We start from the raw sequence: 26,355 nt of genomic DNA on the forward strand, positions 1-26,355 counted from the left end.
ATATGAAATAATCTCCCTGAACCTTTTTTCTCACATTGTGGGTTTCGTGGCAAAGGATCCTTTAGTTCTGTCCTCCAGAAGAATTACTTTTGTGAGGTATAGAATAAACAAGTGGATTATGGCTCATCTGTTAGATATTTACTAGAGGAAGAGGCGTGTTTTCAAGGAATATGATTCAGCATGTGAGCTCAGCACCCAGGCCTCAGTGAGCCTGGTGGTCCATAATCCTGGATGCTTATATAGAATCCTGCGGTGGATGCAATGCGAACATCTGGTAGAAAAACAGACAACTGTATTGAAGTGACGCGGTGTTGATTTTGCTCCAATTCTTGCTTTTCTCAGATTTTAGGCCTATTAGGGATGTTTATCTCTTGACTATTATATCCTCATCAAAGCACATTTAATGGGCTAGTTTCTAAATATGAAAATTTAAGTTGCCTGCTATGCAAAAAGATGTGAAGCGGCAATTTAAAGACCTAAGGTACGTTTACGTAAATCTCAATAATTTGTACGAAACAAAAAGTTTCCAATTATAGCATATAACTTTTGACATTTTGAAAAATGACTACTAGCCTCTGCAAAGTACCAATATTATATTCTGCCTCTCCCAAAAATATAAACAGACTTTCTTTCCACAGGGCTTATTACAACAAATAATTTCCACTTAAGGGAATAGTAATAACATCTAGAAGTTATTGCCATCAACTATATATTTAATACTGCTCAAAGATTTTTATACACATTATTTTTAATCCTGACAAAAATACCAAAGGTATATGCATTTATTCACGTTTTGCAGATGACGACCTGGATCAGAGATATTAAATGATACATACTCCAAACACGCAATATTAATGGCTAGAGCTCAGACTCAAACCCACCTATGTCTGACTTGACAAGCTGAAGGATGTTTGTGTGTGTGTGTGTGTGTGTGTGTGTGTGTATGTTTTCCTTTTAGGTAAAATTACTTTTAACCACTCAATATTCACTGTGTCTTAACAGCTCACTTAATATGTGCCTCTGAACGTGTCCACCAACACACAAACATTCAAAACTTGCTATTAATTGCTATCATTCTGACTAAGAGTTTGGAAAAGAATTTATTCCTAAAATAAGTATGTTTGAGAAAATGGAGCTTAAAAAATATTATAGTTATTACATATGATGATTTCGTCTTCTCTACCCCCTCAAATACTTTAAGATGGCTTTGGTCATGTGAATTTAGTCTCATCACTCAGAGCTTAAAATCTCCTTGAGATCATTCACCACCCCTGGAGTGCTTCTGAGTATATTGTTTCTAACGCAACACAGGGACTTCAGGGAGAAATTAAGAGGATTTTCAAATGACACTATGAATTCAAGCAAAAATTCCTTTTTTCTTTCTTTCTTTTTCCTATCTCTTGCTCTGTTTCTCTTTTCTGTTTGCTTTTTCTTTTTTAAAAAATGTTTATCAATTAACTGACACTATAAAAATGCCCTTGAGGTCTGGGGGATCCAGAAGCCTCAGGTACAAAAGGACATTCTACCAGTGTTCCGACCTGCCCTGAATTATCCTTTGCCTTTATCAGATTGCATCACTATCTCCAGGCTATTATTAAAAAATTGTCATCTGTGGGCATGCTTATTTTTATCAAATTACATGGCACCATACAAATATACTAATCTCTTGTTTGCTAACACAATGATCTTTTAAATATCAGAGGATTCAAACTGTTTTGAATTTTTTCTATTATCAGATGTTTAGTACACCAGAGATTTGTAATTTTGAAACACAATGCAATTTCAACATTATCAAAATTAAAAATACTCGTTTATTCGTGATAATTATTTCTTTAATCTGCTCATTTAAACTCCAAAACCAAACATTGGAACCATTTACATTAGAATTATACCCTATATCCTGCCCATATTATTGCTTCAGGAAATAAATGGATTTTAGGAGAATATATTTAAAAGGCATCTCTTTCAGAGGTGGGGCTCAAAGAGCTCTGTGAGGCTGCAACAGTTTACCAGAAGGAATCAGGCCATAAAGAAAGAAGTGCTGGCATTGGGTGGGGCCGAATAGTTTGCATCTTTTCCCACTGTTTCTCCCTGGTATCACTTCCATGAAAATCAGCGGTGTGGGCCTGTGTGCCAGGGTAAGAGATTCTGCGCCTGCTTTGTGTGCCCACACCCCCGCCCCATAATATCCTTAGCTGTTTATCTTAATCAATGAAAGAGCCACCACAAGGTCTGGGAAAACCGTAGAGGAGGTAGGCAAGCCAAAGAAATATCACGCTGGGGATCATATTTCTCCTGTCACAACAAGCTTTTCTCCTTAGGAAGAATACAGTTAGCGTGGAAGCAGAAGGCATTTGCTGTCTAGCCATCTCAAGATTATCACCGAGCAAAAACATCTGGCCAAAAATCTTCCTTTTACTTCACGATTCACCTTGCTTAGCACTTCCTTTTAAAGTCACACATCCTAAAAATAAAATGACTCTCTCTGTACCCGGTTAACACCAGAAGCATCCATCAGTGGCCACAATCCTCAGTAACCCACATGCCAAACACACCTCATCTCTGTTCACTTCACCATGCTCCAGGCAGTGTATCCATCATGAACGGGTTCCTTTCCTAGTCTCAGAAAGCAGCCGTTGGCACCTGCCTCTTTAAAAAGCAGTGCTTGGCACTGCTATAGTCTATAGTTACTCAAACACTCCACAGTTTCTATAGCCTCACTGATATTACACACTCACACACACACACATCTATATACAGACATTCCTAATTCCGGTGATTTACCTTTTTGGGTCTTTTTCTTCTCTGACTACTGCCGTTGAACTTCTCTCCACTGTCGCTTTTCTGAGCTGCATCTTCGTTCATCATTTTGAACAGTTTGGAAAGAAAATAGCTGTGCCATTAAACCCCGCCGCCTGTACAGACCACTAGCGAGTGTGCACTTACTGGAGGAAAGCAGGAGGAGGAGGAGGGGTGGGGAAGGGGCGCGCACTGGGAGGGTAAGGACGGTGACGTTGCCATGGCAGCAGCTGCCACAACTGTTTATCTGACTGCATTGTTAAATCTGATTCAACCAATTACCATCAGGGACCGGTTACAATGAAGAAAGCCTTGAAAAAAGAATGCCGAGGACTCGAATGATTTGGGGACACTGCTGGTTGGTTTCCGACACACCCTCAATTCGATCAGCTCTCAACCCACACACAAAACCTGGGCTTAATTTTCCTCCTCAGGTACTTCAACACAGAACAGACACAATGCATACTAAGAAAACGAAAACATTCTTGAATGTGTTTCTGAACCTGAAGAGGTACATCTCAGTCGGTGAAGAGGCCACTCAAGGAAACGGAACAGCTATTAATGTCCTAAAGTGAATGTCAGAAAGTTACATTTTTAAGATGTTATTCACACGACTTGGAAAGATAATCCTTCAAAACTCAGTTTAAGGATAACTTCTGTCATAAAGCCTTGAGAACAGGTTTCCCTGCGACCAGGTGACACAGACCACTCCCTCCTCTGTGCTTCTCTTTCCACTGTAGCTTCTGACAGAGCACCTGAACACCATCACAATGCCACATTCACCCAACTGTCTCTTTTTGACAGGCCAGGAGCTTCTGAAGGCCAGGGGTAGTGTGCATGTGTGTGTGTGTGTGTGTGCGCGTGCATCCGCGTGTTTGGGTAGGTGGAGATCATTGATTTTCCCAGAACCAAGCATGATGCCTGGCACATTAAAGGCAATTAAGCAAGGTTGCTGAATATTTAAGTTAGACACTATGGGTAATACAAATATAGGAAAGTTATGGAATTAAAACATTTCATAACTGACCTTAGAAATCTTCTTAATCTAATTTTCGTTGTTGGCTGATGAATAAAACAGAACCCCTGGTCTCAAGGAGTTTATAATATAAAGTTCCAGAATTATTCTTGATAAGAAAAGAAAATAGGGCTTGTTTTTATAAGAAGAAACTCAATTTCATCTATCAGATCAAGGTGGCCATATTTGTATATTAAAACAAATTAAAATGTGAATGCAACCAGAACCCAATATGTTTTGTACAAATACACATATGCACACGCTAAACATTCAGCCCTCTTCCTAGAAAACAAACTCGAAGTATAATACACAGAATACTTAGATGTAAAAATAGAGTTAGGATGGAACCAAGGAGGTAATGTATAAAATATTCTTTGAAAATTGAGGGTGCCTATGTGAATGTGTTATTGCTATTGCTAACCTATCATTATTTCTACAAATATAGGGGCTGGCCTGGTGGCGTTGTGGTTAAGTTTGCACATTCCATTTTGCTGGCCAGTTTGGATCCTGGGTGCGGACTTAGCACCCGTCGTCAAGCCATGCTGAGGTGGCATCCCACATAGCACAACTAGAAGGACCTACAAGTAGGATAGACAACTATGTACTAAGCTTTGGGGGGAAAAAAAAGAGGAAGATTGGCAACAGATATTAGCTCAGGGCTAATCTTCCAGTTCAAAAATTAAAACAAAACAAAACCCTCTTTAAAAAACCCCGCAAATATAGGTAATTTTCAACCTGGAAAATCTACTTTAAAAATGTTTCTTACAAGAAAACCTCTACCAAAATTGGAGCTCATCTTTCCAGTAAACACAGCAAGAAAAATTCACCTTCTCTCCCACTGCTGTTGGGATTGTTCTCTCTCTGCCTTAACATCCCTAAGATCTTTGCCACATCCTCATCCAGAGGCACCTCGTCTTGCTGCCCCTCCCTCCCTCCCTCTGCTACAGCAGACACATCCCACCAGTGATACCTCAGATCCCACAGCCAGGACAGAGGCAATAGGCCCCTTTCTGCAAAACAAAACCCTCCAGGAACTTCTACAAAACCCTCTAGAAGCCCAACTCCCACTGTTGTCAGAACCCTCATCAAAGTCCCCCATGATATCCTCCCTCTCCTCCGCTGTCCCCTCACCCATCCCCTCACTCAGATCCCCCATGATATCCTCCCTCTCCTCCGCTGTCCCCTCACCCATCCCCTCACTCAGATCCCCCATGATATCCTCCCTCTCCTCCGCTGTCCCCTCACCCACCCCCTCACTCAGATCCCCCATGATATCCTCCCTCTCCTCCGCTGTCCCCTCACCCATCCCCTCACTCAGATCCCCCATGATATCCTCCCTCTCCTCCGCTGTCCCCTCACCCACCCCCTCACTCAGATCCCCCATGATATCCTCCCTCTCCTCCGCTGTCCCCTCATCCACCCCCTCACTCAGATCCCCCATGATATCCTCCGCTGTCCCCTCACCCATCCCCTCACTCAGATCCCCCATGATATCCTCCCTCTCCTCCGCTGTCCCCTCACCCATCCCCTCACTCAGATCCCCCATGATATCCTCCCTCTCCTCCGCTGTCCTCTCATCCATCCCCTCACTCAGATCCCCCATGATATCCTCCCTCTCCTCCGCTGTCCTCTCACCCACCCCTTCACTTATTCTCTCTCCTGTCTCCATTGTGCCCTGCATACTGGTCCTTTCTTAGGTGCAGCCTCAGCCTGGAAACTGTATTCATTTACTCTACAAATATTCATTGAATGCCTGTCATGTGCCAGGAACTAAGCATTAGGGATACATTGACCTAACCACCAGGGACATAATGGTGAACAAAACAGGCAATGTTTTTGCAGTCATGGTGCTAATAGTCTAACAGGGGAACTAGGCAGTAAACACAATAATTGTGCTAAGTGCTACGGGGACAAAAAGTAGGATAAGGAGTGATGGGAGACAGATGCTATTTCAGATAAGGTGCTGAGGAATGCTCTCTAGAAACTTGAATGAAGCGAGGGACCAAGCCAAGCAATTGTCTGGAGACAGAATATTCTAGGCAAAGAGAATAGCAGTTCAAAGGTGCTGAGATGGGAACTTTTTGGCAAACATAGTGAGGAAACTATGATACCACCAAAAGGGGAAAAGAAGGAAAAAGGAAAACTTTTCTAGCAACTGGTTCTATAGGAGAGCTGTGTTACCAACACCCTTCATTCTCCTTAGATGTCAGAATGTGCTTTTCAATCCATGGGTTTGGTGGCCCAGCTAGGAACCTAAGCATTTCTTACATGACCTCTGCAATGTAAATTGCAAACAAATGTACTTTATGAATCCATACCTTCTGATTATGTTCAGACTGCCTCTGGTAACACTCCCTTCTCTGTCAACGTCTACATATATAGTAGATGGCCCTAAATATTCAGGTTTAGGTGTCTAATTTTGACAATGAACTCTAATCTCCTGGTTGTTTGGTGTTGTTCTGAAATACGATTAAAACTTCTATTCAATACACATCCTTTACAGAGCAGAAGTACTGCACAAATACTATACCAGCACACCATGGATATCAACGTCTATAATCAAAGTGTAAAATACAATCTCAGCAAGTCGATGAATTAGCCAGGTGCCAGTAGTACTACGTCCATTGCAGTGTTAGAAGGTAAATATTCTACATATAGAGAATGTCCACAAGATGTGATGGTGTTCTAAATGTTTGGGTTCCTCTTATGAAGCTTTCAATCTATTCCTCCATGCCTGTCTGCTGGGCACTCTTCACTTGCTATCCTCATAGTGCAGTTTTTAGTGGGCATGTGCCCAACTGGACTCTAAGCTCCCTGAGGGCCAGATTAATGTCTATCTTTGCATCCCACATGGAGCCTAACACATTGCATGGCATAGCATAGGGGCCAATTTGAATGCAATACACAAACCTTTTCAATATTTACCATGAGTTTATATTTACAGTTAAATTTCTAATGGGTAAATATTTCATTTCTTAGATTTTCTTTTATTTTGTGTACTTCCTGACATCTAGGAGGTATGCATAATTTCAAACAGGATTTTTTTTTTTTAAAGATTTTATTTTTTTCCCCCAAAGCCCCCCAGTACATAGTTGTACATTCTTCATTGTGCGTCCTTCTAGTTGTGGCATGTGGGATGCTGCCTCAGCGTGGCTTGATGAGCAGTGCCATGTCCTTGCCCAGGATTTGAACCAACAAAACACTGGGCCGCCTGCAGTGGAGCGCAGGAACTTAACCACTCGGCCACAGGGCGAGCCCCTCAAATAGGACTTTTTAAGGGCATTTGAGAAACTGGAGTTGCTGCAGATATGATAGCAATGATGATAATACCTTACATTTGTAAAGCATTTTATAATTTATATCATTTTTAGCTCCTAGAATGGAAGCTCCATGAAGACTGAGATCTTTGTTCTCACTTACACATCCCAAGCACTTATAATGACAGACACTCAAATATTAAGTGATTTTGTGGGATTCTCACAATCACACAGGGAAAAGGTTAATATCAATCATAGTATAGGTGAAAAACCTGAAGTAAAAAGCAGTTTGGGTGACTTGCCCAAGATAACAAAGTGAGTAAGTTACAGAGCTAAAGCTCTTTTTATTCTAAGGCCACTGTTCTTTCAATAAGTCATGGCTGGCTTCAATGAAGAGCAGCCACCTCATAAAGTATGGTAAGATGGCCAAACACTAAGATGGGAAATGCCAAGAGCAGAAACCACAGATAGACAACAGGGACCCAAGTAGAAAAAGTAAATCTTTACTGGTTTTATGTTAAGCATATTTTACAGGCCTGGGGTTTTAGAGGTGATTATATTAATTTTAACATGCCTATTCTTTTTTATTAAACCATTAGAGTTAATAGTATTACAAAATCTGACACATAATACCTTTAAAAAAATTGTAACATTATTTGAGTAGGATAAAGTTCCTTGAAGTATAGCAATTATGATCTTAGAGATAGGTTGTCTTCCAAAAGTTAGTCAGAATTGTCTGGTGTTAAAAATACATTTTTCACAGAAACAATGTTATAAATAAAGGTTCAGTTCTCTAAAGCCCTCAAAAGTCTCCCCAACTCACTCTTACTTGTGGTAGAGAATCTTAACAACTAGGCAGAGATTGATCAGCGGTTCACCAAACCATTTCTCTTTTCCTCTTGGTCAGGTAGACCACTATCATGGGTTGAACTGTGTCCTCCCAAAAGATATGTTTGTCCCATCCTGCCCCCCCAGTACCTGTGTGTGTGATCTTATTTGGGAACAGGGCCTTTGCAGATGTAATCATGTTAAGATAAGATCATAATGGATTAAGGTGGGCCTGAATCCAATGACTGGTACCGTTGTAAAAAAAGGAAAATTTGGGTACAGAGACACAGAGGGAAGACAGCCATATGAAGACAGAGGCAGGAATTGGAGCAAAGTAACTGCAAGCCAAGAACACCAGTTGCCAGCAACCACCAGAAGCTGGGCAGAGGTAAGGAAGGATCCTTCGCTACAGCCTTCAGAAGGAGCATGGCCCTGACGACCTCTTGATTTCAGGCTTCTACCCTCCCAAACTGTGAGAGAATGAAGTTCTGTCATTTTAAGCCACCCAGTCTGAGGTGCTTTGCTATGGTAACCCGAGGAAACTAGTACAACCATATTTTCCAGTCACCCTTGCAGTTGGGTGCAGCCACATGACTTAGTTCTAACCCCTGGAATGTGGGTGGAAGTGTATGCCACTGTCATGCCTAGCCAATATAACCCTCCCAAGAGTGATCTTTTCTCTTTACGCATCTAGTGGCTGAGCACACAGAAAGACATAACCAAGCAGGTAGAGGAGCAACAGGTCAGTGAAAGCCTGAGTTCCTTAATCATCGTGCAGAGCAGAGTCCTTCTTTCCATTCCCTCCTCTGTTGACCCTCACTGGACCTGAGTTACTTTTTGTCAAGAGGGTTTTGTCACTGAGATTGTGGTGTTGTTTGTTACAACAGTTAGCCCATGGAAACTAACCACATCTGCTCATGTCCTCCAGGGCATACGTAGTCACATCTGCTTGGGTTGCCTGTTATATGAATGATGCTCTCAGTGCATCAAAGCTTGCAGCCCCTGTAAATGGATCCTATGTGCTAGAGCAAAGGTGCTAGTCTGAAAGAAAGAGGCCCACAAGTAATTAGAGAGGATCAAAAGAGATGAGGAGAGGAATATTGTTGATCAGGAGTAGGTAGGAGAAAGGGATGCCTGATAGGCCTATGGGATGACAGTCTCAGAGCAGCTTTTGTCCACTCCTTTCCTTCCTATCTCTCTTCCTGGATAAATCCTTTGTTTCATTTCCTATTTCAAGAAGTCATTTCTTCTGAGCATGGTGGTCTCCCTTCTCTGACCCACTGAGAATGAAAACTTACAGTGCTTGCCTATCTTATAAGCAAACACATAGCCTTCTTGAGGTTCTCTAAGGATTCTTCTTTTTCTTCCTTTTTTTTTATACATTTGTTATCAATGGGGAAACAAATATGAACAAAAGATAGCAAACAAAGGGAGAACAGTTTCTCAAAGTTCACATAAAAAAGCCCTAGTGTTTGTTGGAATGTACACAGACTTGGGCTCAAATCCACTTCTAGGTCCCAGGACTGCTCTCCTCTAGCGCCTTTTCCTGAATTGCAGGGTATTCTGCATAAGTCTTATTCTATGTTGTTTCTTTTCCATGGGAAACCCAGAGGGACTCTTTCTAACAGTTACACCTCCTTAGAAGCTTCAGTCAGGCTCACGGGCCAGGCAGGAGGCCTTTTTCATTTTTCTCTCCCAGTTCTTTATAGTTCCAACCTCAGCATCAGCAGGAAGTACTTGCTCTCCCTCCTTGTGAGCCTCTCCTTCCTCTCATCTATGACTTCCTCTTCAATTATTCACTCACTCCTTTATTCAGATATTTTATTGGGTGACTGATTACTAAAAGCTAGGCTCCCTGCTAGATGTTGGGGCTTTAGCATGAGAATTAGATAATCTTTGCCTTTAAAGAGCTTACAATCTAAAAGTGGGATGGTCATTGAACTAAGAGTGTAATGACTCTATCTGTAGGGGATGTTAAGGGTATATGGAAGCAGAAAACAGGGTCCCCACCTTAGTCTGAAAGAACAGGACAAGTTTCTGAGAGGAAGTGACTTGAATATTAGGAAGATTTGAATGATGAGTAGGAATTTTCTAAGAGGAAAGAAAGGTGTAAGGTGGGGTTTGGGAAGAATGATCGAAGCAGAAGCACCAGCATAGGTGAATGCCCTCTGGTGGGAAGGAACGTGGCGTTGCAGAACTGAGACAAGACCCATGTGGTTGACTGGTAGCCCCTAGCCAGGCCTGCAGCAGTGATCCTTCCTAAGCCTTAAAGTATCACCAATTGTGCCTGTCCATAGATGGTCATTGTCCCATGCAGGTACCCACATCTGACAGCTAATCCTGATTATATAACTTGTGAACCACGTAGCAAGATGGCCCTGTTAGCTTATGAAGAATATGTACCCAAAACCAGGATGTTAAAACCAGGTGATATGGCCAGAAAAAGGCAGATTTTGCAACCATGTAACATACTTTGGAGTTTCAGGGAGGCTATTTGGAGATAGAAGAAGCCAGTCCTCACCCTGGACAGGAAAAATTCCATCACCATGAAACCAAGCACATCTCCCGTGAAGATCTGGAGAGACTGAAGAAACCACACCCAGCAACATCCTTCAGCCAGATTTCACCAGGTGTGATTTGATAAATGTATATTCTTTGTGCTTACTGCAGCAAATTTAAACCAAAACAAAGTACTCATTTTCACTGAGCCACCACCTCAGTGTCCTGTGGGACAACTACTGGCTGCAGCAAATTAAAGGAGAGGGTGGCAGGAGGAGAGAGTCCAGAGGTGTAGTAGGGACTAAAGAGCAGAGAGGCCAGTAAGACATCCCAGGATTTGGGGTTCAGACCAAAAAGCCATGTAAAGCCACTTAGTGGTTTAAAGAGAGAAGTGAGGGGCCGGCCTGTGGTCAAGTTGTTAAGTTCACGCACTCCATTTCGGCAGCCCAGGTTTCGCCAGTTGAGATCCTGGGCAGAGACCTAGCACTGCTCTTCAAGCCATGCTGTGGCAGCATCCCACACAGAAGAACTAGAATGACTTACAACTAGGAGCCACAACTATGTACTGGGGCTTTGGAGAGGGGAAAAAAAAGGGGGGAGAAGATTGGCAGTAGACGTTAGATCAGTGCCAATCTTCATCACCAAAAGAAGATCATAATTATAAAGATAAAAGTGAAATGATAAATTTGGTGGGGTTTTGTTTTAAGAGTATTCTTTATAAAGAACTACTGAAGGGGAGCTAAACAGACACTGGATGTGAAGAGATACGGTTAAGAGGCTATATCAACAGTCTGGGAGAATGATGATGGTGACAGAGTGGACAGAGGCATTAGTTACTCTGTCACCATTAACAGTGCTTTATTCAGAAGTCCTGGGAGGAAGCGAGAAGCAAGAAGAGGGCAGTGGGGAGGCATCTTGCCCAAATAGTAAAGGGAAAAAGACCTCATCTTCATAAAAGTCTCACATTAGAAAGAGGCCTCAAAGAAAAGATTTTTGAAATCCATTCCATTTAACAAACGAGGGAACGAGACTCAGAAAGATTAGAGATTGTTCCCAAGATTCCACAACTAGTTAGTAGCTTAAGGAAGACCAGGCTCCAGGACTCATGCCACCTCCCTCAACAGCCTTTACATCAAGAGAAGGACCTGTGTTTCTCACGTAAATATGCTGTGTGTTCCGCCCTGGATTGGGGCAGGCTCAATAAATGTTTCAATGAGATGGATTGTCAAGCAGCAGCTGCAACAATAGACTAGGGAGGGACCTGCTTCTGCCACTTTATGCCAGTCTTATATAAGGTTTACCAAAGAGGTATTCTATTGCAAAATTTACCGTATCCAACCTAAAAAGAGAGCTTTTGGAACCCATGAGATACAATTTGAGCACCTCACTTCACCCGAGGCACATAATTATTAAAATTAGGGTAGTGATTAATGATCGTCTCATTTTTCATAAATATCAGCAACAATATTTTAGATCAAACATAGAATTTTACAGGAGAATAACAGAATGTGGGTGAGCGCACCACGCACACGTTCCTGTCTAGGTCAGTTTTATAGGACGCACTGTCACCCGCTTGCTCCACTACAGGGGCGCTCTGCTCAGTCTCCAGTGGTGTCAGTTTTTGAAAATAGCTGTTATAATTGGGTTTCCCTGTAGATACAAATGAACAGCTCATCGGGGCAGGTTGTGTCCTTGACAAACTTTTCCAGTGCAATTTAACTTGATTGCTGTAAACACTTTAAATCTTAAACTAGTTTGAAAATAGGTTAAGACAAATGGGTTTTTTTCTTTTAATGATGAAGAGAAAGTATGTGTCCAATGATAATCAACATAGAAATAATCCAGAGTCTCCATATTTAAGTCTTACATAAATGTAAATCATATTTTTTTCATTTTGTTTTGTTTTTTGTGAGGAAGATTGGCCCTGAGCTCACATCTGTTGCCAATCTTCCTCTTTTTGCTTGAGGGAGATGGGCCCTGAGTTATCATTGTGCCCATCTTCCTCTATTTTATGTGGGATGCCTCCACAGCGTGGATTGATGAACCGTGCTAGGTCCGTGCCTGGGATCCGAACCTGCAAACCCTGGGCCACCAAAGCAGAGAGTGCAAACTTAACCACCACATATTTGTATGTGGCTCCTGTAAATCATATTTTAAAAGATGTGTAACCACGGTGGTAATACAAGTAACAAAACCACCAAGACTCTCAATGTTAGAAGGTAACTTAGAGACTGTCATATCTAGCTCCTCATTTTCAATAAGTAAGAAAATTGGAGCCCAACTGGATTATTCACTTACCCAAGGCTGTACCTACAGTTAAGTAGAACTTTGAATTAAATTCCCAATTTTCTCATTCCTCCTCCAGTGTCGATGTCTTCTAGTGGGGCATCTCTCTAGTAAATGAAAGTCTAGGAGCCCTCCCGCCTCAGCAAACACACAGGTGTAGTGATGGCTCAGTTGCTCTCAGAATGGAAAAAAAAAATTATATGATTCATTTTACACCAGGCAGAAATGTTTCAGACATTAGAAGTGGAGAGCTGAATAAGATAAAATAATCTCTTTTTTTTAATGTTGCAAAATATCCCAAGTTGAGATCAGGGTTTGCTATAACAGGACCACAGGAGGAGAAGGCAAAAGAGGATTAACTTGTAGATGAGCTTATTTTTTCACAATTTTACTCTTTGCCAAAGAATCTTAAGAATGATAGAAAAGCAGTGATAATATGAACATTAAAGCTTCAAAGAGCCTTTAAAAAAATGGATTAATCAAGACGACAGGAGTTGACAAATGAAGTCAGTTTGCTATCTTATAACTCCTGTGAGTGAATTATTAATGAATGACCACTACTATTTCTCGCATTTAGAAAAAAAGGTCAAAATGAAGATCTTATTTTCTATAAGTGCTCTCTAACTTTCAACTTCCAGTCCAGAGTGACAGTATTCCAAATATTTATTGCTGTTACAAACTACCTCATAAACTAAGTGGCTTAAAACAATAATTTTATTTTGCTCAAAAACTTATGGGCCAAGGATTCGACAAGGGCTCAGCTGACTGATTCACTTGGGTTCATGTGGGATCAAGCGAGGCAGCTAAGGCTGGAGAATCCGCTTCCATAATGGCATTCTCACTCACGTTCTCGTTCCTTGGTGCTTGTTGACCTTTCTCTCTATCTACATGGCATCTCATTTTCCAAGGCCTCTCCCCATGGCTGGGACTTCTCACTGACTGTATGCAAGTCTCAAAGTAGTTGCATTCTTCCATGACAGCTGTCTTCTAAGAGGCAGGAATTGGAAAGGACCAGGCCAATTAAGGGCTCTGCCATATTTTATTAGTCAAAGCAGTCATGGGGTCTATCTAGATTCAAAGGATAAAGAAATAGACTCCACCTCTTGATGGGAGAGGGTGGAAAGGTCACATTGCAGAAGAGCATATGGGATGGGGGAGCCATCTTGGAAAATGCAATCTGCCACAGATGGCTAGCAAGTAAAGTAGGCCATGAGAGAGATAAAGTACAAGGGCTGACTTTGCATATTATAAAGACAGGTCTTTTCCCAATGAACAGACTCTGCTAGCTAGAAATGCAGTGGTCTGCAATCTTTTTTTTTTTAATACAAAAAAGTTATCAATGTTAATTTCTGAAATGATTAACTATGTATTACTGGGTCAAACTCTACTATTGCCTCTCAAAGCAAAGCCTCTGTCAGTCTTCAAAGATGAGTTTCACGTGTCATATTTTCTGAACGTGAGCCACTTTGTCTAACAGATTCACAGGAAGGCTTTCATATTTGAGTACAGCTTCCTTTGCACCTTTTCGCTTTGCACTCTCCCCGGCCTCTCACTCACTCTCGCACCCATTCTATCCTTCTGTATAACATCAAGATGGCATCATAACCACCTTAAATTCTACAAAAGATGATAAGAAAAAAAGCTTAAAAAGGAAGCAGAAGTATATTATAGCTAAGAACTACCTTGAGCTAATGTCCAAAGAGAGACATGCAGTCATATTCATTGTTAGCTTCAAACCCTATACCAGGAAAATGATTAAACCTACATTAGAGTTGGAGGCAAGATTACCAATTTGTTAAGTACACTGTAACTATAGTCCAGAATTTACTCTTTAGTGCTGATTTGCGTAAATGTTGGATATCATTTGTTATGGGCCTTAACAAAGCTATGAGTTCCCTTTGTCATTCAGTCTTCATGTGTTCTCTTCTATGTAGGCCTCACTTGTGTTTCTAGCTTAGAAATAAAACTAAAACAGACAATGTCTATTTTAATATTCAATCTGCTTAACTACCAAGAACAAATTGTGCCTTAGGCCTTGATAATATGGTGATAATCAGGCCTGGAAAGGGAGTTTCCAAATTCAAGTAGGCAGAAGAATCTTCCTTAAGGAAGTTCATCAAGTCATACATGCAAAATTTAGCAACCAAAGTATGGTGAATCCCTCCATTTTGGGCATATTGACTGTCTATATAAATTCCTACATAATATCTACTTGCCAGTTTATCCTGCACAATGTCCCAAAAAATAACTTTTTCCAGCTGTCAATTTACAAAAACATTTAGAATATAACAACGATAATATATTCAATGCTATATAGGTTGTAATGAGTGAAAGCAAGGACTATTTCACAAATCCTACCACAAGCCCCAGGATATCAATGTCCCACTTGGATCTTAGGCTGTTCTATCTAAAACTATAGCAGTCTAACTAATATACAGCATTTCAGATTTCCTTTATGCCTTGTCAATTATCAGATTTTTCCTGGGCCCATAATCCTCGCCACCTAGAAAGTTTCAAGAACTGTGAAGAGTCTGAGGTCCTACTTATAAGGTAACAAGTTAGCCTGTTACAGTTTCAGCTGGCAGAAGACATGAAACTTCTGGGTCAGAGACAAAGTACTTCACTATTCATGGCACAGCAAACAGCATGGCCATCAGCATACTTGTGTAAGTTTTTCTTACTCCCAATTCCTGAAGAGGTAATGTGTGGGGGCCACATGGGTGCCTGCACACTCAGTGGGTGTATAGAGGAGAGGAACTCTGAGTTTAGGGAACCTGAGTCTTTCAGAGTAGGTAGTAAGCATGTCTGTATGTTGCTCCACAGGGAGCCATTACCTTTATCACACTGGAGAATAAGTGTGCCTGATCTTTGCTTCTCTGTCTTCCAAGGCAGTTTGCTATACCAACATCCTTGAAAAAATAGTCTGGAACAGACAGTCAATGCCTCTGCATGCAAGATGTACAGAAATGTAAGAAACCCATAGAAAATTATCTCTTCAAAAGAAAGTTTCAAGAAAACAGGTTAGGCCAGCCCTGGTGGCCTAGTGGTTAAGTTTGGTGTGCTCTACTTCAGTGGCCCAGGTTCGGTTCCTGGGCATGGACCTACACCACTTGTCTGTCAGTGGCCATGCTGTGGTGGTGGACTCACAAACAAAAAGAGGAAGATTGGCAGCAGATGTTAGTTCAGGGCAAATCTTCCTCAGCAAAGACAAAAAAAAGAAAAAATACAAGTTATCCTACAGTTGAGGAGTTAAATGCCAAACTGGCCTCTATAACAGTCTAAATTTAACTGGAAACTAAGTGAGATTGCCTGCACATTCTCTGCAGTGATACATATATGCGATGTTTTAACAGTTATCCTAGTTATAAACATTTGGAAGATTTCACACATTATCTATAGCTATATTTTGCTAGAATTACGATGGCATACAATAAGGAGCAAAGGTTGGAAAGCCAGTACATGTCAGTTGTCGTTAACTGACAACATGGCTCACGACAAATTATATAATTTACCTGGGTTTCTGTATCTATCCGAATTTGTGATCACTCCCCTACTTTTCTCCCAGATAATTTTCTACTTCTTTTTGTAGTGCTAAAAGTCCTTGAATCTATGAACCTACATTTTAAACGGGAAAAATGATGCAAAGAGAATTTAATGAGCAGATTAAACGGCCAGTGATTCAACATCAAACAGAATGTAATGTAGCTGTCTTTGTTTTCAATTTTCTTTTCTTTTTTTCCTCTGGAAAACAAAGACTTTGGAAAACATCTGAGACTACAGAACCTAGCTTTTCTCAAGGTCAACAAATGAAGTCAGAAAATAATGAGGGGAAACAGAAATGCTGACAGTTACGATACAAATTATTTAGAAAACAATTTTGGCCCTTGTGCAAATGCTGTGGAGTTTCATCCACCAGTCTGGACAGAAATAAAAAGTCTACCAGGCTTGAAACTTTAGTCACCTTTCCCTTCTCTCTTTCCAATCTCTCACACCCAGTAAATAAAACCTTTTGTTTCTACTTTGGAAAGATATTTACGTATTCATTCCATTCTGCCCCTACACCACTGTGCCACCGCTTTTCCTTTCATATCTGAACCATTTTAATCAACAGAATTTACTGTTTTGTCACCTCCAGGTTTTCTCCTTGAATCTGACCCCCACACTGTTGTACTTTTACTCTTCATAAAATTTTTTTCTAGTCTTCACTTCCTCAGAACAAAGTTCAAACATCTCCAGTTATTGCTCAAATTCATCTGTACACTCCCGACTTCAAGTGTTTTGCTCAAGGTGGTCGATAAAAAGAGATAGATAAATCAAAATACAATATAATCAGATTCTTCTTAAGGAAAAGTTACCAGAGCTTCTAGAAGGAGCATCAAATCCTGTCTTGGTGGGTCAGTGAAGAATTCCCAGATAAAAAATACCTATTCTTATTTTCTTTCTTCTCCCTAAAATCGACACCCCTCAAGTCTCAAATTGACCGTGGAGCCCTTTTCTCAAGATCACTATGCCACTTCTCTGTATTAACCACACAAGCTACTTAACTGCTTAATATGCATCTATCTTTTATGCCCAGCTAAATGCCTTGCAATGTCAAATAAAATAATCATGAATAAATCCAGGACCTACAACACCACCACCAAAAAAAGATATCCTTTGATAAACATCTTTTTATCCTGGGTGAAAGGCATTGTTGGTATTTGTTATTTCCCCACACAGATTCATAGCGGGTAGAATAGTAGAAAAGCCTATTTTAAAAAACAAGTGGATATGAACCTAACTTAGAAAAAGTGTTGGGTTCCCAAGTTTGAACACATTTGGTCCTAGAAACTATGTTATATAAGACTATGTTACCTAGAGTTCCTGGATAACTCACAAAAACCTTGGTACCGCCCAAAACAGTTTTCAATTATATCTAAATTGCCATTTTAAACATGTATAGGAAAATGAATTTCATACTCCCACAAAGATGCCAAAATGCACTTCCTCATCATGGTAGCCTAAGCAGGAAGGTAGGGAAAGGTGAAGAGAGAGATGTCATGAGGTGGAAAAGAACAAGTAATTTACTCATTCTCTACATTTGCCCAGAAAGATTGTCAATACTCCTTCAGCAAACATTATTGTGCACCTGCTTAGTGCCCGGTTCTGTTCTCCATTCCAGGGATACAATGATAATTAAGATATGATTCTTGCCCTCAAGGGTATGCATGAAAATGGTCTCTTCTCAGTGAGAACTCTGGTCCCACCTTTACTTTAACCTAGGAAGGTTACAACCACCCCCTGCGGGTTCCTTTATGTTAGCTGGAGTCTTTCCTCATTAATATGTTCTTTCCAGTAATGCTGGTCACAAAGCAGACAGTACATATTTCTTGATCAATTGAATAGATTGCAGATAAATCAAGACTACTCAGTTATTATCAATTTAATCAGAAAACTCCATCTGGTTATAAGCGAAACAAAATTACAAACAGCAGAGAGTCCTCTTCTTGACCAACCTAAAGAATATTTGTGACATAGCTAAAATTGATCTTGATTTCCCCTCTTGGTCTAATCCTCATCCTCAAATTCACCCCATTTTCAAAGTTTTCCCGTTCCACCATTCAACACGGGTCTCCGCTTGGCACAGGGAGTTGGAGCCTCTTCCGCTGGCTTGAACTTTTTAGGTAATTCCCAGCAAATTACTCATTCCATTCTGCTTGCTAATTTGGCATGGCAGCATATTCATAGGAAAATGGAGCAAGCAGGAAGAGATGGTCGCCCAGCACCAGATCTACCCACTGGGTCTGGAGACCTGACTAGCAGTGGAGGTTCAGCCAAGAAGCCAGGACACACTCTTCAGGATCATTAAGAAAGCTCTTCCCGTAGCTCAGATAATGAGGCATCCAAGGTGTAGGAATGAGACAATGTAGGAGACAGAATCAAGGCAAGTGATTACTGGAGGTTGTGGATATAGAGGTCAAGTGCTAACAACAAAGGGACAGTTAGATTGTCCCTACATTGCTGTCTGTCTCAGAATGTACACTCCAGAACAAATGGAAAATGCTCATTTAATTTACTTTTTATCATAGAGTCACATACCTTGCTGAGCTTCTTGATAATGTTGGAAGAGGGTAGTAGTAAAGAAGGCATATTAATAATACAAAGTTAACATTTAATATAGAGAAGATTTATTTTGTTTTATAAAATATTTCTCTATGTTTCCTAGATTTAAGAACTTTTTATTCCCCATCAAGACATTATAGACCTTGAGTTTTTGGTCTGCTCTATAGGATGAGTAGTCAGGACACAAGAATCCCATTCTTGGATCGACCACTAATTGGAATACAACTGTGGGCAAGTCACTTTACCTGAATCTCAGTGCCTTGATTTCTACAATAAGAAAGTTAAGCTATAGGTATGATTATCAAGGTTGTTCTATGAGCCTATCATCCTGGTATACACTCAGTCATTCTCGGCTCATGTATTACAAGATTGTGACATTATCCTTGGTTACACTGGTGGCCACAGGGTGTTCCTCCGATCCCTATTGATCATGTTTCTTAGGCCCAGATAATAAGTGTTTTTCCAAACACAAGAAAAAGGCTGTTTCATTTTTCTCAAGTGTAATCTAATTGAAATGAACCATGTGGGAAAATAGAGCAGTATTCATGATTCCACAAGGGTGCCTATGTTTTTCCTGGTACTGGAAGCTGCTTGTGGCATAGTGAATGTCAACTGGACCTGCTTCCAAAATCACTCCAAAATTTTATTTTTCTGGAGGAATTCATTGCTTTCCTGGAGAAGAATGTTTCACCTGGCTGGTAGTAGACATTTTCAGAAAACATACATCTACAAGCATTTGAGTGAGTATTCTGACTCAGCCTAGGAACATGATCCTATAAGAAAGAGAACACTACAGGGTGGCTCTCTCTTTGGATTACATAAAACAAATGAGACTCATTTGATTGTAAAAGACTACCTTCCTTCTCTCTAAACTCATTCTTAAGTCTTTCTCTGGTATCATTGACTTTGGAAAACAGAAGTTCTCTTTGGGCAATACCTCATGTCATGTTACAGCCTTACTCATTGCTAAGTGGAAGATTTAGGGATCACACTAATGTCCCTAGAGACTCTACTCCCAGAGGCCCATCAAGAACAACTTAAGATTGGGAAATTTAACAATCTACCCTCTTGGCACGAAAAGAGTTTAAAAGGGTGAAGGTGGGAATGAAGAATACCTGGCAATAGAAACAGGACTCAAAGACAAAAAGGATTGATATCTCTTCACTCTGGAATCCTTCTTATGCCTCAATGGGGAAATGGAGTTCAGTTCCCCAATGAGAAACAAAAGTGCTATGGTAGCGCTTGACATTCACAGGGTGACTTTACCTGGATTATTCTCCTTAGTCTACACCATAACCCTCTAAGAAGAAGTTCTCTTTGGTTCTCCCATTTTACATGGGAGGAGACTTGTGGCTCAGAGAGGTTAAGTACTAACCAAGGCAAACCCCAGTCCGTGGCAGAGAGGGTGCTGCATGGATCCTCTGGTTCCCATTTCCACTGTTTTACATTCCTCATATTTAACCTATGCCTTTGACTCTCCACAGTTGACGCCCGGGTCTGGGCATAGAACAATAGGTTTTCCATATGTAGAAACCAATTGGAAAAATAGAAAAAAGCAGAGATGAATTAAAAACATTCTATATGTTTTTCTCCCTCCAAAAACCACAGACACATAATTTAAGTTGAATATATTTTTCAAATAGTGTGCGTAGCCAAAGAGTAGTATAGTAAATAGAAGTGTTAATTACAGTCAAAATAATGCATTGATTCCTGTGTGATAGCATTAACACTCCTGCCAGGATGTTTGGGAAACTTAGTTTGAGAAGTTCTTTATTTCTAGAGCCCTCGACTGGGCTCGTATATAGGAGTTAAAGCACAACTTGATTACACAGCAATTACATCTAATTGTGATGACTTCAAAACATGCTGTGCATAACGAGTAAATACAAATGTTTTGTTTTAGAAAAGAAAAAGAAAGAAAGAAATAAGAAAGCACACTGTGGTTTTTGCAAACCCTTGCAGCTGATGTTAAGAACGTCACTGTTTTATTCATCCTGAGTTCTCCATTTCCTAAGTAATGGGAGGAGGGATGTTCAGATGGGATTTCCCAATTCTTCTTTAATGAGAGGCTTCTCCTCGCTCCCTCCTGCTGAACCCTGCAGTTATATCTGTCCTACTCCGATAACCAAAGAACAAAAGAACAAACCCCTGGTGCACTTAAGGTTTCGTCCGTGATAATACTAAATCACCAAGTCAAACCAGAAAACCAAAAAAACAGAAACGGGATGAGGGGTCGAGGAGACTAATAATATCTTTATTTTTATTTATATTTCCATGATTGAGTAAACCTCATTTTAAGCGGTTCCTATCCCTTAGGAGGAAGTTTAAAGTCAAACCATTCCAGCTTACTAATAAGCAAGAAATCAGCCCATCTGCCCATTATTTTCAAACAGTCCCCAGGGCACCCTCTCCCCCTTAAATAAATAAATCCAAGGCAAGATGAATGGATGGCTCAGAGAAAGGGAAGTATCTCCAGAAAAGATGAAATAAAGGTAAGTTTTGAGCCAATTAATAAATTATAAAATTGATTTTTTTCTAATGCATCTCTATAGGCGTCTCAAAAATAATAATATTATATAGCTCGTCCTTTCGTTTATTTTAATTAAAATTTACAATTCATTTCGAAGAGGTTTTGGCTAACTTCAAATTACCATCACCGAGCTGGTAGACAATTCAAGTCAACTGCTAAGTATTTTTCAGGCACATAAATATCTCAAATCTTAAGGGATAATGACCATTCATTATCTCAGTCAAGCTTTCCAGGATGGTAATTTCACTATTCTCTTCGTCTCTTCTAATATTCATCACCCTGATAGTCAGCAACATATCTTTTTGCTTTCACTGAACCCATTTTCCTTCCATCTCAATATAAAAAGGAAATGATCAACCTCCCCCTCATAAGAAATAAAAATCCCTTCCTGTATTTAAAAGGATCCATATAAGTAATTTTTCAGCTTATCTGTTGTTGTTGTTGTTTTTTTATTTTCTGGCTTGAACCATTCCCAATTTCTTAAACCTGTGCTCACGTACGATCTCCTCTTTCCTTCTTTTTGATCATCTGGATTACTTTTACACACTCTTCAGTTTTACCTTGTAGCTCCTTAAAGCACGTTGGCCATTCACAAACACGGAATTCCTGAAAACCACAGCCAGCCCAGTGCAGACACTTTTAAACAATGGCAGTGTATTGCTGACTCATATTCAGTTTGTACCAGATTTTTTTCCTGGCCTTTTCTTTCATTCTGTGCTGAGTCCAGCCCTGTGTTTAAATTATAAAGGACATCATACTTCTCTGTAGAGAATTTTTATTCTGTTTGTAAAACTACTAGAATTTTATTTCTATCTTTGGAGTCTCACCTAATTTAAGCATCAAGTACAAAACCGATGAACATATTCTAGATTCTTTTTTCCAGGTCATCTAGTAAAGATATTAAATCAAGTGTCCCCAAACCCAATCCCATTGCTCAACAAGAAAGGAACTGAGCTACAGAGACTGTAGGTTCTTGCTTCAAACACTCTCCTCTTCACAACATTTCAGCCAGGCTGGAGATGACCACTTTGCTTAGGAAACTATCAAGTGAGTCAAACATGAGACTTTCCATTCTCTAGGTGGCTGGCACCTCCCTGACAAGTTACCTGATCTTTTTTTTTTTTGCTCTTATATAGAGAATGTACTCTCTTGATTTTATTTTAGTTGTAAAGATGAAATACATGCTGCCTTTTCAATAATACCTGTCTATACACTATTGTTCTGTTGCCTTTTGATGATATTTATAATTCACATAGTACACTAGATACCATTTTTAAAAATATGTATTTTTTATTCTACATAATAAATATATTTACTTTTCATTGAAAAAGTGTTCCTTAGTAGCAGATAACTCACAAAGTAAACCAGATTTTACATTTCAATTTCAAATCACCTATATGTGGAACCTCAAAAACAAAACACACCAACAAACAAAACAGAAACACACTCATGGAGACAGAGCACAAACTGGTGGTCGCCCGAAGGGGGTGGGGTGGGAGACAGGCAAAACAGGTAAAGGGGATTAAGAACTATAAACTCCCAGTCATAAAATAAATAAGTCACAGAGATGTAGTCTACAGCATAGGGAACATAGTCAATAATATTATAATAACATTGTATGGTGACAGATGGTAACTAGACATATCATGGTGATCATTCCGTAAAGTATAAAAATATTGAATCATTATGTTGTACATCTGAAACTAATACAATATTGTATGTCATTTATACTTCAACAAAAAAATTTCAAAAAGAACAATGAGAAAACCATGTAAAATTGTGTGACTATTAATTGTGATAAGGTACACATGTTTTATTATTTCCCTCACTTATAATTTAAGAATGAGTCAACAGACACCCCCATAACTCTACTGCCTTCATCTACCAGGGCACTTGGTACAATGGGTGTTTGGGCTGTCAAGGTAAATATGTCATCCTGAGGTGTGGAGGTACCGAGACAAAGCACAGGCAAGAATGCAGAGGGCTATACGGGCCAGGTTCTACCTGTGGGTGTGTAATTCTGAGCAGGTCACTCCAACTCACTGGGTCTCAGTGGGCCTCAGACCCATTGATCCTTCTGGTCGCTTAAGCTCTAAAGGTCCATCTTTTTAGAGAAACTTCTGTCACATTCATTGGCAGTATCTTTTTTAAAATACTTAAATCCCCATGTATCATAAAAGTCCTTGTTTTAGAATAATTTTGCTCTCTTAAAATATTATTTTTCTAGGAATTAATGACAAGTAATATATAATCTACTCCTACTAATATGTTAAAAGTGCCTGGAGTTTTTCCAGTTACTCTGAATCCAAGTTTTTATTTTAATCTTCTAAATTCACTCAATTGTGTTGATGCCAGATATGATCAAACCTTCTGAGGCTGAGCTGCTCTAACAGAACACACAGTAAGATGTCATTCCAAGATATTAATTTATATTAGCACAAGTACTTGAGTTGATTGAGTGTTTCAATCCCCTGCCTGAGGAGAATAGATATATTGGGTTCACATAAAGCAAAATATAAAGGAAGTGGATGGTCTTTGAGGTTTCTCTCATAACCTTTGGGTTAGCAAATCATTTTCCTCCATCATGGAAACAATGCACATTTTCCTTTGCCACAAACAGAATGTACAGACACTCCACAAGCATCATTCTTCTCACTTATTCTAGGTTTCTCACTCTAAAATCTGCTGCAAAGCAAACCTATTATCTTGGTAGCACAAGCTTGAATTCTGAATTAAGCCCCTAAATGAAAACTTAACAAAAGGTCCCCTTACATTTGGGTTATTGAAAACAAACCTGCAGCCTTCCTTGAAACCTCCAAATATAATTGATTATTCCTCCTTTGTTCTTTGCATATGTCTCTATTACTGTAGCTTTGTACTGCCCTGTAATGATTTGTTAATGTGTTCATGTTACTTCTCCACTACATAGTAAACACCATGAAGACAGTCGTGTGGCATTTTATGACTTCCAGTGCCCAGCACAGTGCCTGGCACATAAGTGGTACTTAACATATCCAACTTAACATATCTAAAATAGCTAACAAACGTTCTCCCCATTTTCCTGACTTACTGTATCTGGACTTCCCTCTGGGACAGTCTTTCCCTCTGTTCAGAACAACCCCCTCATTTGGCTCCCTCCTATGCCTCCTTCAGTTCTTATCCCCAAGGTGACTTCCCCTGAGAAACCTCTGTCCTGTTAGATCAGTTGCGTGCCCATTCCATGCTCTCACAGTATTTTGCACTCCCCCCTACCATGGCACATGTCACACTATTGCAATTGCTTAATTAGCCATGTCCCCTGTTAGATACAAGTAAACATGTGCAAACTGTTTACCATCTCCACTAAGGCATAATCCACAGAAGGTGCTAAATAAATGTTCGTTGTATTAATGGCTGCCAGTCATCTATTTTAATAGCTTTACCAGAGCAGAAGAAATAAATTTGAAATAAATACATTTGAAATTTTAAATAAATAAAATGGACAAGCTGGAGGAATGCACATTTTACACCAGCATATTTTTGTTATTTTTAACATCAACTAAACTATGCCACCACATTACATGACAACAGGATAGTGTATTGTAAACCAAGTAATCAATCATTTCATCCAAAACCACCATTTCCAAATAAATCCACCAGTCTCCTCTCCTCCACAGGAGCTATACTTCAGTGTTTTTTAGGGAATTTCAACAAAAGGGCAGAAAGATTTCTATTTCTATTTTTCTCCTATATACCTCCCAGCAGAAGATTTATGTTTAATTTTCAGCAAACAACAGCTAACAGGAATTTAAAAATTTGTGAAAATGGAAGTGTGCCATACCATTCAATGGAGTTAAAAGGAAATGGCTGTAAGACGCCTGGGGACATGAGCTCTTCCTGAGCTCTTGGCAACATGATATAATGCTGGAGCCCCAGGGGCAGGATCATGCGGCTCAGCTCAGGTAAGGGCAGCCCCCGGAAGGGGACAGACAGAGTTCAGTGGAAGGGCTGCATATAAACAGGTAGAGATCAGGTTCTGCACAGTCAGCAAAAATAACCACGGAATACTCTTGGCTCAGCAGAGCCCCACAGTAATATTACTTGAAGTACAACCCACCCTTAAGGAACCAAGACCATCGGTCTAGAGACATTATTACATGCTAGAGTGACTTTCACACACAGGAGAGAGAGTATATCTCCTATAACCTGTGAGTTAGTGAAGGTATTGAACTTCTGAATATACTCTCAATACACTCAAATAATGATTCATAATTTTATTAATCATCCCATCCAGAAACTATCAAGAAATTTTATGTTTCAGCTATTCACACCATAGAGGGGTTCATATATGTCACCAGACATGCAAGTCAAAAGAAGTCACTTACCTTCCAAGATACCAGAGACAACGAAGAGAGTGTATCACCATCCAACCTGAAGCAAGCACAGATGCTCCCCATTTCTAACACATCGTTTTCCCTGAAACCAATGGATTCCTCCACTCTCACCCTGGTCCCTTTTCTCTTTGTATCCAAGCTCTTGGAAAAGCGGCATACCTCTGGAGCTTCCAGTTTCTCACCTCTAACTCCATTAACCTTCTCCAATCTGGCTTCCATCCCAACTACTGCAAAGGGCCACCCTTTTCATGGTTTCCAATAACCTCCTCTCAGCCAAATCAAGTTGCTGCTTCCCTGGACTGATCATTTTATTTCTTTCCTCCAAAAAACCAGTCAGCACAGTCCGCCATTATGAATTACTCCCTTCTCCTTGATTCCCCATTGTCCTGCACTTCCAGACACAATCCCACCTTCTCCAGCTATTGTTGTCATTTTTTTTTGCCTCCTATTAAATCTTCACTTGACTTGACTATGGTTCCGCAGCTTAGCTATTGGGCCCTGTCCTAAATGGCTGCCCTCAGAATTATCAACACTCTCAGTCCATTGAAAATATCTCTGTAGATCAAATTTTTCTAGAAAAATTCATTCCAATGAAAGTTTTGATAAAAATATTTCTGCTTATCAGTTGTTGATCCACAGCAGCAAAGCTCTGTTGATACAGTTACA

General features: G+C 40.1%; 1 protein-coding gene across 50 annotated transcripts in view; it reads right to left on the reverse strand.

Annotated features, from left to right (window-relative positions):
* Positions 1-26,355, reverse strand: part of ANK2 (ankyrin 2) — a 618,697-nt gene that overhangs the window by 313,640 nt on the left and 278,702 nt on the right. For 23 of the 50 annotated variants that reach the window (XM_070259797.1, XM_070259784.1, XM_070259768.1 and 20 more), the window contains exon 1: positions 2,785-3,101. The exons of 17 other annotated variants lie outside the window; for them this stretch is intronic. In XM_070259797.1, coding sequence (XP_070115898.1) covers positions 2,785-2,868 — 84 coding nt within the window. In that variant the 5' untranslated portion in view covers positions 2,869-3,101. Of the gene's footprint in view, positions 1-2,784; positions 3,213-26,355 lie in introns of those variants that run through there. 10 more of the 50 variants (XM_070259800.1, XM_070259795.1, XM_070259770.1 and 7 more) reach the window with 3 other exon arrangements.

The sequence above is a fragment of the Equus caballus genome, chromosome 2 (assembly GCF_041296265.1).
Source record: "Equus caballus isolate H_3958 breed thoroughbred chromosome 2, TB-T2T, whole genome shotgun sequence".
Classification (NCBI taxonomy): Eukaryota; Metazoa; Chordata; class Mammalia; order Perissodactyla; family Equidae; genus Equus; species Equus caballus.